The sequence below is a fragment of the Gorilla gorilla genome, chromosome 5 (assembly GCF_029281585.2).
Source record: "Gorilla gorilla gorilla isolate KB3781 chromosome 5, NHGRI_mGorGor1-v2.1_pri, whole genome shotgun sequence".
NCBI lineage: Eukaryota > Metazoa > Chordata > Mammalia > Primates > Hominidae > Gorilla > Gorilla gorilla.
This window is the reverse complement of record NC_073229.2, coordinates 153,368,534-153,382,404: the sequence shown is the minus strand read 5'-3', so window position 1 is coordinate 153,382,404 and position 13,871 is coordinate 153,368,534. Positions and strand designations below refer to the sequence as shown.

The window sequence follows — 13,871 nt, the reverse complement described above, 5'->3', positions numbered from 1 at the left end:
TTCAGAATATGTCAAAGAAATATATTTTGGTATAAAATACTTTGATTTCTTTTAGGGCCTGCTATCTGTTATGTTATGCTATACCAGAGTGAGGTTAGAATTTGGTATCTTGTTGCTGTAAAGCGTCTGTCTAGTCAGTTTTAAAATCTCTGTTTTAATGTTACTGTTGGTCTGTGGTGTCTAAACTCCAAAGGGAGCAGGGTATAATGAGGAATGTGTAATCGTCCCTTCCCATGATGTTCAGGTTTCTTTAGGTTTCTTTGGGATTCCCTTGGCCAAGAAGGGGGTCCGTTCAGTCAGGGGTCTTAGAATTTTATTTTTGGTTTACAAATTCTTTCAGTTTATTCTAGGCAGCAAACCTTCTTCCTGGTTCCACTCCATTGCCAAGTTAGTCTTAATGGGATCTGGTTTATGGAATAAAAAATCAACCACAGTTGATTTATCCTATTTACTTTTATAGCCATGCCATTCTTCACTTGCATAATGATCTTCTTAACTAACCCATTTAATCCAAGATTTAAATAGGAGGAAGTTATGGATGGCGAGGAGGGGTTTGAACTCCACTTTTGAATAATTTTGAGGACTATGGAGCAAAGAAGTCACAAATACAAAATATGCTCCTCAAAGGAGAGTGGAACATACTTGTTAGCGAGTTTTTAATTATTTTGTAAAGCAAGACAGAATTCATCTTTCAACTCCCACAAATCCAACTCAATGGACATTTCCGAGCAACCTAAAAAAACCAATTTCTTAGAGTTTTGTTTGTTTGTGTTAAGCATGTAGCATCAATTACAAGGTATTTGTTGAGCTTCTTTTATATGATGAGATCTACCCTGTCCTACAAATCTCAAATATCAATTTCCTTCTTCAAATCTATAGCTTTAATTTGAGATCCGTGAAGTAGAACGGAAAGTCAAGCAAGAACAACAAAACAAAAGAGTTTACCAGAGATTACTTTTAGAAGCCAGATGCTATTATGTCAGCAGACTCTCCTAATGTGCATCTTAAACTAGACTATAGGTATTCTTGGCAACTACATGAACAAATTTAAAGGCTTCTCTAAGCTAGAAACATAAAGACAGCATAATGCTGTAGAAAATAAGCATGTTTTGGTAAAGAACAAATCACATAAGATTAATTTAATAATATTCAGAGAGAGAATGTCAAACCTTAATGGTAATGCAGGAACAGCAGACAAGCCAAGCTAGCTTCTCTCAGAACTTTACAGATGCAAAGAGAATTGCTTTTGGAAGCTGCATTAACTATTTCAGACCACTAGGGCAACCTTAAGCAAATGACTGTTGCAATGTTCCAGTAGCACTTAGTTTACTAGGGCAGTAAATTATCCCAACTCTGAAATTCCCAAACTGTTTCTGAATAGCTGTAGCCTGCAGCAAACCAGCAGGATTCTTTGTCCTCTAGCTCTTTCCACTGCTGCCTAGTTGCTTAAACAAATGCCCTAAAACCAAGCATTAACATTTGCCAAGCATTTTGAAAACGAAATGCACCTAGGATAGCCCTGTGGGTGCCTGATTTAATTCTCTTTGACTATCAAGAACAAGGCGGGAAAATTAACACTTGATTCTGCCAGTTGTGCCAAATATTCACTGGTACATAGGGGAAAAAATTTGAGGAATAACTCCTAGCTGAGACTGTGGGAATTTCAAAAATAGAAAGTATAAAAACGTGCTAAGTTTTCCTAGGCCTCATCCATTATCCACACATACACTTATAATCACTTACTTATACTTCATTATTCCAAAACAGTAAAAATGTGAAAAATGTTTCACAGGATACAAAGCACTCTTTTGCTAAATTGGCTAGTATTCTTGAGTTTTATTACAACCAGGCAGACATCCATGTTAGCAAAAGTGTGTCCCATGTGAGCCACTTTTATTATTTGGGATTAGGCTCCTAAAAAAAGAATAACGGCATGTGGCATCTCCATTATAAGAGAACATGCACAGCATATCGCCCTTCTGTTAGAAGAAGCCTTATAACCAAGCAACTTGGAAAATGTTTGAAAGTCTGTATATAAATATTTAGGAAAAGCTAATAGCATCCCATAATTTTTTCCAATTAGGAAATAACACTAAAAAAGCAGAGGAAGGATTATGTACCATAGACTCCTGGTCATGGATGTAAATAAAATTCAATATTTAAGCAGATGCACTTGTATCTTGATACGCTATTTCTGTCAGATTCTGGCAATGGTTCTGATTCGAACAGCAATTACTGGTAAAGAATTTAGCCTCAACTATTTAGAAAAGTGGCTTTATTGAATTTACCAACAAGGCCCTACAATTTTCCATTTCCTTAGCAAGATATTAAATCAACCAAGCTAAGCATGTCATCATGACTATAATTTACGTGATGTGACATGACAGTTAAGATGTACTGTGGTAATTTCTGAGAGCTTGCAGTATTATTGTAGTATCAAAAATTTACATGGTTCAGTTATTAAGGCAAATTGTTTCATTCATACTGAGATGCCTGACAGTAAACCACCAAGGGCTTCCACGTTACATTAAAAATGTCCTCCGTATTCAAACAATTTGCACACCCTGTTACTGTTATTTTGTTCACTGAATGGAAATGGCAGCACAGGCAAGAACAGTGTTTTGATGTGTAAATGATCGGTAGGGGAATATGAAGAGCTTCATTGTGGGTTATAAGAAAAATATTTCAGCCAGGATAAGGGAAGTTATCTTCGGGAACCAACAACTACTAATGGGATGTCCAAATTCTTTGTTCTGATTCTATCGAATATTCCATTTGCTTGCTTTCCTTCTGTCAGTTTGATTGTCAGCCAACAGAAAAAAAAATGCATATGACCAAAGAAGAAAGGATGGAAAATCTGGTCAAGAATATTTCTATTATAAGCTACTTTAATTAAGTGTTGCCATCATATAAGAAATAAGGCCTCTGAAATTCATCCAATTTTGACCTAAGGCTCTTCTTGGAGCTCTCAGTTTTTTTTTTTTTAAATTGATAGTATATTTTTATATTTTTTTTGGCAATTTTAAGCAGTAGAAATTCAAGTCTTATGTGCTATTTTGTTCTTTTGGGAATACCAGAGTTTCCTAAATAGAATAGGATAAAATGACTTCTTGCTGTAAAGGGCCTTGCAAATAAAAGTTTAATTCGATTTTTATTACAGCTATTGAATTTTATGCAACATACTCTGTCTCTTAAAATACATGTTCATTGAAAATGTGTTTTAGACATTTATACATTTTTTGTAATAGCATTCAGAGGTCTATTAAATATAAGAAACTGGCCATGAGTTAAAAGTGTTTCAACCAGCCAACACCACCAGTTCCCATTCACTGAGTAGCATATGAGATACTAAGTTTTTCTATTTCAATACTCACATGTCATGCAAGAAAACCACTGACTATAAACATACTTTTATTTGCTTAATCAATTATGATTTCTTCATAAATAATGCTATATTTTGTTAGGTGTAAACTAGGCTTAAACAACATTAATTTAGGAAGGGATTTTCCCATCACACCTTCCTGGTGTGATCAGGTATTTTAACTATCAGCTGAGAAGGTATTAACTTTCACAGAACAAGCAAGTATTCACGTTTATAAATAAGTCACCAAATTTTGTTTCCAACAAAGTATTAGGCAAGATAAAATAAAATTCTAAACCCCAGGATATCTATCTAGATAGAAGTAATCCACAACAGAAAAAAATAAGCCTGTATTTCTGAGGCTGCTACATTTGTTTATCTGTGTATGTTTTTACATATGTGTGGGCTTTAAAACAAACATGTGCTTCCAATCTGGCACTTTTAGGGTAGTTTCTGCCTGAGCTCCAGCGAATATGTTGTTTACATAAGCCTCATGGCAAGCATTTAATTAGTTATGTAATACATTTCTTTTCGAATTAACATTCATATCACGTAGAAGGAAAAGTAAATCTCTTGAGTATCAGTTTTGAAATGAAATAGAAACCGATGAGAAAAACTTCAGTAAGTATCCCACCATAGACAACTCCAGAAAACAGCTCTTTTCACATAAACACAACACAGTTTCTTCCAATACCTATAATTTGCTTTACGAAAATACACTAGCGGCTTCACTAATTTATTTGCCCATTCAAAAAGTTTACATAGAACATCAACTATACAAAGTTGCATATTAAGGATGCCGTGGCTCTTTAAGGTCTTGTGCAACATGGAAGAAACGCCCAACTCAATGTGATTTAGCTGGTTCTGGCAATCCAATTCAGTGTGTATTTGATTTTGTCTTTCTTTAAAAGAATTACCAACTAAAACCCATTCTCACGATCAGTCAGTTAAAAGCAGAATAGCGGGAAGCAAGCGTGGACTTACTTTGTTTCCCAGATAGGGAGCCGGCGCGCTCCAGTAGTAGCTGTGCGGCAGTGCTTGCCGGGCCTCCGCCTTACTGATGCTGATCTGCTGAGGTGAGTCCAAGTCGTCCTGCTGGGGAGCCACTCGAATGCGGCCAGAAAGGTCAGTCAGATACCAGCCACTCATATCTTGTATCTTAGAGAAAACACACAGTCATCATTAATTTTAAAAAAATATCTATCAGCTGCTTTTCTCTTTCATGTTCCTGGTCGTGTCCACTTTTGGAAATTAAAAACAAAAAAAAACAAACTACAAACATTTAGAAAAAAACCTGAGCATTATGAATATCATTAGACATATTATATGTACTCACATAGGCTTCCATTGTTTATTTTTTTTCCTTGATGTTTCTAGGAGTTTCCAAGGTATTCTATAATAATCTGTTTTCATTGAACCTATGCTTTTTAAAAAATTGTGGTTCCAAATACCACTTTCTTAAAAATAGAAATTCACTCAAAGTCATACAACGGTTATATCATACACTTAATCAAACAGCTGGACTTTCAGTTCCATATTTTTTACTCCACTAGTAATTTATTGTTGCTTTGGGAAAAAACGACTTGAAAAAGTATTGCATATGTATTTGTAATGCAGAGGGAAAAAGAAAGAAACTATGCAAGTACCTGAAAGGTGGTGTTTCATTCAGTATTTCCACCCCTCCCACTTTTTAAAATTTCTACTTTGAGGCTTAAGGATATTTGAGCCCACCAGCCTTGGTGCTATGACAACACCTGGCAATACTGTATGTATTCCTTCAGATAGGGTCAGAAGTGCTGTGGGGACCTACAGCCTAGATCCCTGGCCCAGAAATGGAAGGAACCTTAAAGGAGGAATCTGGGAATGCATAATGATTTGTTTTTACATCTTTATGCTTCAGCCAAGGTCAGGCCTACAGCTACACGTCTAATTTAAAGCATCCTACCTAGTCAGGACAAAACACTGATTACTGAGGGCTTAGGGTACCAGCTACCAGGAACCTACTAGACATGCATGAGCTGCTTCATGTTGTGGGTCATGGGAAGCAGAATGCTAAGGGTGACTCTGTGTGGCTGAAACATTTTTTAAAATTTCTTCATAGATTATTTGACTCTGCTTATCCCAAAGCTGTGAAATCACTGCAATTCCCTTAGTTAAATGAGAAATAGAAACCAGGTACAACCTGTTGACTTTCTGGACAACAAGTAATATATTCCTTGCTCTTCTTCCCTTTCTAACGTCACCCTTGAGGCATTCTAAGACAGTTGAGTGGGATTCTGTGTCTCTAGCATCTGATGATCAAAGCTTGAGTACCAGCTCTGCCCCTTGGCTGGCTATGAAACTTTGATCTATCAGTGGAGCAGTCTGGAGGGTGGGGTGGGACTCTATAAACAAAAGAGGAAGTTAGACTAGATGTCCATCTGTGGTTGATTCTTTGAAGTCTGCTCTGAAAGCAATACAGTTGATAACGTATAGATAGTATTTCATAATATGAGGCTTGACTTAAAAGCACTGCAGGCAGAGAAAATATTTTATAGCTCTGTTCAGGATTAGTTCGCTGATTAAAGTTGAAAGGAAGAAGTGTTTAGGAAATAGTTTATCTAAATAGTAGTCTTTATAAAACACAACTCTGATAATGTCAGTCTTTAGCTTAAATTTCTTCAATGACACTCCAAGTAAAATATCTCAAATTCTTAGCATATTCAACCCTATAAGTTCTAGATTCTCATTCCCCCATCTAGACTTCTTTCTCTCTCCAGCCCATTTCCTACCATTCTGCACTCTTAAGTCCAGCCACACAGGCTGTGTGAAATTCCCAGAAGGTCCCATTTTCCTCTGACACTTTTCTGTATAGGGAGACAACATGCTCTTTGCACAGATTTGAAAAGGCAGTGGGTAGTGTAAGCAGTGAAGTTAGAAAGGTAAACACATTTATGTTAAAGAAAGAAAATTTCAGTTGCTATTAAATAGTTTAAGTAATAATTTTTCAAACCAACTCAGAATGAAGGTATTGCCTATATTTAATGTCCCCTTTTAATAATGAAAGAGCCTAGGCAACATCAAATAGTAACTAAAGCGTTGGTGGATAATATGTATTATGTATATAGATGATAAAGAGTTTTTCTCAACTTGCATACGAACATACTAGTAAATGGAAAATATAATTCATATCACAATGTAGTGTTTTCTCTCTTAAATCATGCACCCTCGGAGTTGAAACCTTAATTGCATTATTGTTTCATAGAGTAATCATGGACACTAAAAAGACTATGTCTACCTATTCTAAGAAATTCCAATCTACACAATATTACAAATACAACCTCAAAGGCTTTGAGCAAAAATACACAACAGCATTTGAAGAAAATTCCATTACTTCTTCCTGTAACTTTATGTAGAAGTTCACTATCAGAAACTGTTCATACAAAAGAACAATGACGAAAGCAACAAAGAAGGCTGGTGGGGCAGCAAACAGAACCAAATGGTGCTTGCTTACTTTGCCATAGGTCCAGTAGGAACTCTGACATCTGTTTGAAACCCCTGAACAGAAACACTCATCGCAGCCTTTCCAATTATCCTCTTGCAAATTGAAGAAGCCGGATTTGCAACGACTACAGTCTCCTCCTTCAACATTTTCCTGCAAATAAAGAGATGTATCAGCAACAGAGGTATCCTTCAACATTACGAGCTGCGTCCATGTCTGTATAAGGAAAATATTAACTGTACATTCTTCATTTTACCCTCTCAACTATATTTAACGTATAATGATATTTTTAAAAATCTGCTCAAAAGCTATGTGTTAAGCTGTATCCTTTCTAATTACACTGGTGAGAAAGATTATTGGATGGATGCAGATCTACTCTCGTAAAAGTGACTATGTTGATCTTCATGTAGGTTGAGTGTAGAGTAAATGTCATGATAAATACCTGTGCAGGAATGCATTAGATTGACTAAAATGGGGCCAGTTAGGTTCACTGTTCTGTTATTGAGCTACTTCATTTAAAGTTCACTGTTCTGTTATTGAGGTACTTCATTTAATTTCATGGTAAAATTAAAGACATTAATACATGGATGTATAATAGAACATTGATATTATACCAGTTATAAATACTTTTCACATTTCAGATTAAAAATACGTACATTTGAGGCAAGCATAGGAATTTGACAGGTAGAGAAACTGGGGTAAAGATCAGATGAAGTAGAAAGCAAAGTTTTCCTCTGGTTAACTTTTTACAGTGTTTTCTGTAACACATCAGTACAATCAGTTAGTCACATAGTGATACTATGGGAAAGATCTATTCTCATTCTGTGACTGCTCTCCAGACTGGTTTCATTAATCCTACTCTCAGTATACTGAAAAATTATTTGTATATAGTTGAGCTTAAAATGTGGACTCAGGCCAGTGAAAGCTGACCATATAATGAAAAACAGGGAAGGATATAATCTCTCAATTTAAAGAGTGGTTAATCTTAACTAATAATTCTAAAGGAAGGCATCCTGCTTTCCAGGAAACAGATTTGTAATATTCCCTACATATGCATTTTCTCTACATTTCCCCTCTTCCTTGAATTCCCTTATTATCAATTTTGAGGCTTTTTAAAAAATTCCTTTGGACAACTAACTTCTCTCTCCATGTAGTTTTCGTGGCCCTGTATACATTACCCTATCACAACCACAAAAAAGTATTGCTCAAAGATTGTTCTCTCTAGCTATCTACCATAATCTATTCAGAGGTAGAAATTCTGTCTTACTAACTTTATAGTCTGAGAAAATAACATGGTTCCTGGTACAGCACTGAGCATTAGCTTCATAAAATTTATTAAGTTCAAATAAATCTCTTGGCAGTCATGTTTTTCATGCATAGCAAAGTGCTATATGCATAGTACGAGCTGAATAAAAACACTTTAAACAAACCCAGATTGAGCAGAAGATAGGGATGATAAAATCTGAGAACATATAAGGAAAATCAGAAGAGAAGAGAAAAACAGCGTGAAGAATTAAGGTGAAAAATTTAAGAATAAACAAAGCAGTCCTCCTTATATCCAAGAGAATAATTTGTTTTAAATTAACTTTTTGATACTGAATTTCTATGACTCATTTACAAACTCAGCCACTTCTATGTGGGAACCTTAATAAGCACTGCCCCAAGATTTTTGCCAGCTTACTTTTTAAGGCAGATTTCAGACATTTTGAAATGACAGATATCAGCAAAACTAATCAAACTAATTTCAGACTTACAGTGACAAATAAATCCCCAAAGCACTGAAGCTGAGAGCATCTTCAAAAGAGTATAAAGGCAAGAAAGATGAAACATATCTGTAATTATGATTTAGTTTATCCCGTTGAGGACACAGTACAGCTGTTCTGTATACTGTGTTCTTATGCGCTTGGTCTAATCTACTTTTCATTTACTCTAATTTGAAAGCTTATAATGCCACTATTCTGAGATTCAGACTAAGTTCAACAATTAGAAATTTGCAGACATTAGCTACATTTTCCTTAGCTCCATTTTAGCCTAGTAAAATGACCTTGAAAAAATATGATTAAATAATTTCACATTCAATTTTATTTAATAACCTGAAGCAACACATTAGGGTAGGAATTCTAGGCACTATGAAGACAAATAAGTCAAGGTCTGTCTTTAAATAAGTCTGTCTTTAAAGGCCAATATCTAGTTGGGTAAAAAGGTATACTCACAATCAACTATAATGCAAGGTGGAATATGGTAAGTGCATCTGAGAAATAAATAATTACGGGAACATAGAGGAAGCACTAATTTCTGCTATAAGGCTTAAGGAAGCTTTATGACAGGAGTGGAGTTTGACCTGATCCTTGAAGCATGGTTTAAAAATTCAACTTGTGGACATAGATAGAATGAGAGACCGATGTTAGCAAAGACATTGGGAACAAGAATTCATTTTAAAAGTTGGAGGTTTATTCATTATTTATTTTTCAAGACAAATGTGCAGGTTGAGCATCCCTAATCAGAAAATCCAAAATCTTAAATGTTTCAAAATTTGAAACTTTGGGGGCACCTATATGATGCTCAAATGGAATGTTCACTAGAGCATTTCAGATTTTGGATTTTCTGATTAGGAATGATCAGCCAGTATGTATTCTGCAAATATTCCAAAATCCGAAAAAATACCAAATCAGAAACATTTCTGGTCTCAAGCATTTTGGATAAGGGATACTCAGCCTGTATTTAATACTTCCTATATGCTAGAACTTCACTTGGTACTTGAGATCCAGGGCTCTGCCCTCAGAAAGTCCATCCTAAGAGATATTCCTTAGGAATTGGTAAGTCATTAGCGGTTGTTCATTAGGAGATAAATCAACAGAACTATACTTGAGTCACTTAAGTTGACAGTAGCAGGTAAAATGTCTATAAAATGTGAGACACTGGCATAAAGAAATCTTTCTTTACTACATTATAGAGTATATTTTATATAATTTAGAGTAGCACAGTTCAAACACAGAAGTATAGTGTTCTGGGACTTTTGTGCACATTTTCATAGAGACCAAAATTTCCCGCCTTCTATTAGCTTGTTAATATACATGATCTTGACAGTCCAGTTCCAATTCTTTCTATGTGTCCCCAGGGACATCATTGTTTTTTCAAAATTTCTTTGTGACTCATCGACCATTGTCATCCATGAGTCAGCCCCTAATTGCATTCCTGGCTTATTCTTGGAAGTTCCTCTTGACATGAATATTCTAGGACTTAAAGTTTTTTGATTCCCAGCTTGAAAGTGAAGCCATCTGCTTTATGGTTGAGCTCTTTGAATAATTTAACTTCCTCTGTTATCAATATCAAATTATTAATAAATGCTCTGCTCATTATTTATCGTTGCTTTATTCTTTATATTATTCGTTCATCAACTCATAGCTGAACTACTATATACAAGACATATGAGATATCACAGGGAATATAAAAATGCCCTCAAGAGGATTATAGCAAAGGAAGTAGGAATTTTCTTTTTTGCTTTAGTTCCCTTAGCACAGTTTCTACTTGGAGAAATAGAGTCACGATAGTTTCCCTATGTACTTTCTGATGAGGTGGACTTCAGATAAGTATATTACAAGGTGGAAGAAAATCACTGCTGTAAGAGGGGTATAGACAACATGTTCTGGATCTGACACCAAATTCATCACCAGTGTCCACTATGCCCCGAAGAAAAAAATAAGACAGAAAAACCAGGGAGTTGAGCAAAAAAGATGTATCCCAAGATTTTCATGACAAGATTAAAATAGTCTACTGTTGCAGTGTCCTCTTCCAGATGTAAGAATGTCTCCAGATGTAAAAATATCTACTAAAGGGCATTTACTGAAATAAGTAAATAAATAAATACACACAGTAAAACCACAATTTTGTTCTTTTCTTGCCATCCATAAGATTGGCACAGACCATATATTATACCTTATTACCACCATCCAATTCAGTCCCTAAAGCATAGATGGGAATATAATTGACCCTAAATATCAATTGATGAAGGTAAAAGTTTTGTACCTTCCAGATTGAATGTTATTTTAATCATCATGAGATTTCTATTTTCCTTTATAGTTCTATAACTTATTTGTACTGATGAATTTTAAAAAGTTATTAACATATAATTAATTTTTTCTTTTTTTGTTTATCTATACTTCAATGGTTGCAAAAACATAATTTAATAACAATTTTTAAAGTTGTTTTAACTGTTAATCTAAACAAAATGGAGTCTAATCTATTAAACCTCTCAGCATTCCTACTGGGAAGCTCCTATTGATCCAATAAATTCATTTTAACACTTTATTTGTATAGAGTCCATTAGTGATTCTTTTCAATTTGCATATTTAATGATAATTTCCACACTACAGCCTATAAAACACGGTAATTTCTAGAACGCTACAGACTTCCACTCTAGAAATTAATATTCATTCCCTTATATCACCATATTTTCTTAAAACCAAATATTCTGCTTTTGCTATTTCTATACCATTATTCTAATCAATTACATTAATAAAATGAAATATGAACTATAATAGTCATTTTTCCATTGTAAATAATCATACATAAATACTTCTATATTCTCACATATTATGATATTAAAACACATCACTTCACTTTAGACTAGTGTTTTCAATCTACTTAATCTATTTTTTATTATCATGTCCCTATGGAGCCTATATAGTCATTTTTTCATAATCATCCCCACCATGAAACTGAAACTTTAATACACCAGATATATTTTATGTACAGATGCACCATGTGAATGTTTGCCCTTACATAAAATCAATATGATATTTTTGTTCCCAAAGAACCAATTTTCATTCTTTTAGGAAGAAATGTGTGCTTTAGACATCTATTTCTGTTGAACATAGCTCAATGTTGTAGCCTACCCTACAAAAAATCATGGCTGCCTTTTTTTTCTTTAGTTCTCTTTTCCCTTTAAAAACAAAGTTGAATTAGAAAAATTTTACTAAGTTCTTTTGTTTTTGATTTCTTGAAGTGAGATACTATTGTGTTGACATCAATTTTCTTTTTGCTATAGTTTCCTCAGTACAGTTTTTCTCTGGAGAAATAGTCACCGTAGTTTTCTTGTATTCTTTCTCATAGAAGCTACTGCCTTATAAACTAGGTACAACTTCAGCAGTACACATTGAACTGTGATTGTTAGTCAGCTGGGAGTACTACTGACAAAGTTACCAGGAATAGCTCCAGTGACATTTAAGTTATTTTTTTTGTGTGATAATTGCTTCAGGAATTTCTCAGTCATGCTTGGTTTTTTGGTAGTTTGTAGTTAATTACAGGTTTTCTTCTGTTATGACCTTTAGACTAACGCATCCTAGTATTAAAAGAAGTTAACAAAAGAAGGATAATTAGTTAATTAGCAGTATTTGTTGAGGACTTACTCCTAAAACACACTTTTCCAAGGCTAGATAATAGTTGATGGGTTAGGGAGGGAGAAGGAAATACATAAACATTAGTTCTCAATTTTCACAAGTTCAGCTTTTAATATTGTGAAAGAGAACCAGAGCTGGACAGTAGTTAAAACGATGAAAATAGGCTTCAGTGAGAAACTATGGCAATAGAGAAAAAGCAACCTTAGTAAAGAACTAGCCTCCATTCCCAATACAACATGAACAAGTAGGGATTCAGTGCCAAGGAAAAGGGTGGAGATTTATAGACACGAGCAAGGATCGGGGGCGAACAATCATTAAGAGGAGACATCGGGGTAGGTAGGGGGGATTCTTGCTAAACCAAATTAACAGGATTCTTGTTGAAGACAGGCCAGAGGGATCAGATATCAAGGGTATGGTGTTCTTAACACACTGACTTAGCAGAATTCTTGCTATAACCAAGCTAGGTTTGAGGACAAGGCCCAACGATGAGGCCTCATCAAAAAGAGGACTCAGAGAAGCCTTTCCAAAATTTGGTTAAGGAGAGAGTCTGTCAATGTAAAAAATTGACTAACATAATATTATTTGAACTGTAGCTGTTGCAAGAGATAAATTCATTCATGTATGAACCTTTTATGCCAAAAATTCTACATCTGTAATTTAGATTCAGGATTAAATGTACACATTGAAGGCCATTTGTAAAAATGCCCAGGAATCAAGTCTACAAGTTAATGAAGTGACCATTCCTGTACACAAATGAAAAAGAAGAGGGAAATCCAAAACCAATAAAAATGTTAACACACCATAAAAATCCTTTCAGGGAAAAAGAACAGAAACTTATCTCTACTTGGGAAAAGCAGTATAAACAACAACAAAAAGTAATCCAGTAGGTATTTATGGTTATACTTTATACTTGTACAGGGATTCAGTGTGATAATTATACCTATTGAGAGGCAGAAAAGATTCAATAACACCATTTCATAGATTACAAAATAGAATTGGAAAGGCTAAATGACTGTCAAAGCTTCACGAGATTTTAGTTCTCTTCCTTCCTTCTTTCTTTTGTATGAGTCATTGTGTTATCTTCTTATTGTGCAATGGTAAAGAAAATATATAGGGTCCATATCATCACCAGAGGTAAGATAGACATAAAACAGAATTACTCATTATGAGATCATAAAAGAAAAGGAAAAGGTTTGAAAAGTGATTATGCCATGAGAATGATATGATTTGAGGATGCAGGGGCAGCTTTCCTGAGAAAGTTGAAGTTAAGCCCACCCATTAAAAATGCCTGGCTAAGCAAAGGAATAGGGCTAGAAATGAGGTTTCCCAAGAAATCTGAATAGAACTTATAAAATTCCAGATGCTACAAACAACTAAGAGACTCAAGAAATTTAAGCAAAGCTGAAAAACAGTGACTGAAACTCAAGAACATTCTGGAGAGGTAAGCCAAGGCCAGATCACATAGTCTCGTGGGCCTGTAAGGACTTAATGGAAAATGCAATAAAAACAAAGCAAAACAAGATGAAAATACAGACTTTGATTTCTAGTCTTCTACTTCACTATTTATCTTTCTATTATAAGACTTTGATAAAAATAAAAGCACATGTTCCTAACTAGATCAAGGTCAATT

General features: G+C 34.7%; 1 protein-coding gene across 6 annotated transcripts in view; it reads right to left on the bottom strand.

Moving 5' to 3' along the window:
• Positions 1 to 13,871, bottom strand: part of LAMA2 (laminin subunit alpha 2) — a 631,365-nt gene that overhangs the window by 321,758 nt on the left and 295,736 nt on the right. For all 6 annotated transcript variants that reach the window (XM_055391635.2, XM_055391626.2, XM_055391631.2 and 3 more), the window contains exons 11-12: positions 6,855 to 6,995; positions 4,346 to 4,519 (exon numbers count right to left, since the gene is read on the bottom strand). In XM_055391635.2, the coding sequence (XP_055247610.1) occupies positions 4,346 to 4,519; positions 6,855 to 6,995 (315 nt within the window). The remainder of the gene's footprint in view (positions 1 to 4,345; positions 4,520 to 6,854; positions 6,996 to 13,871) is intronic.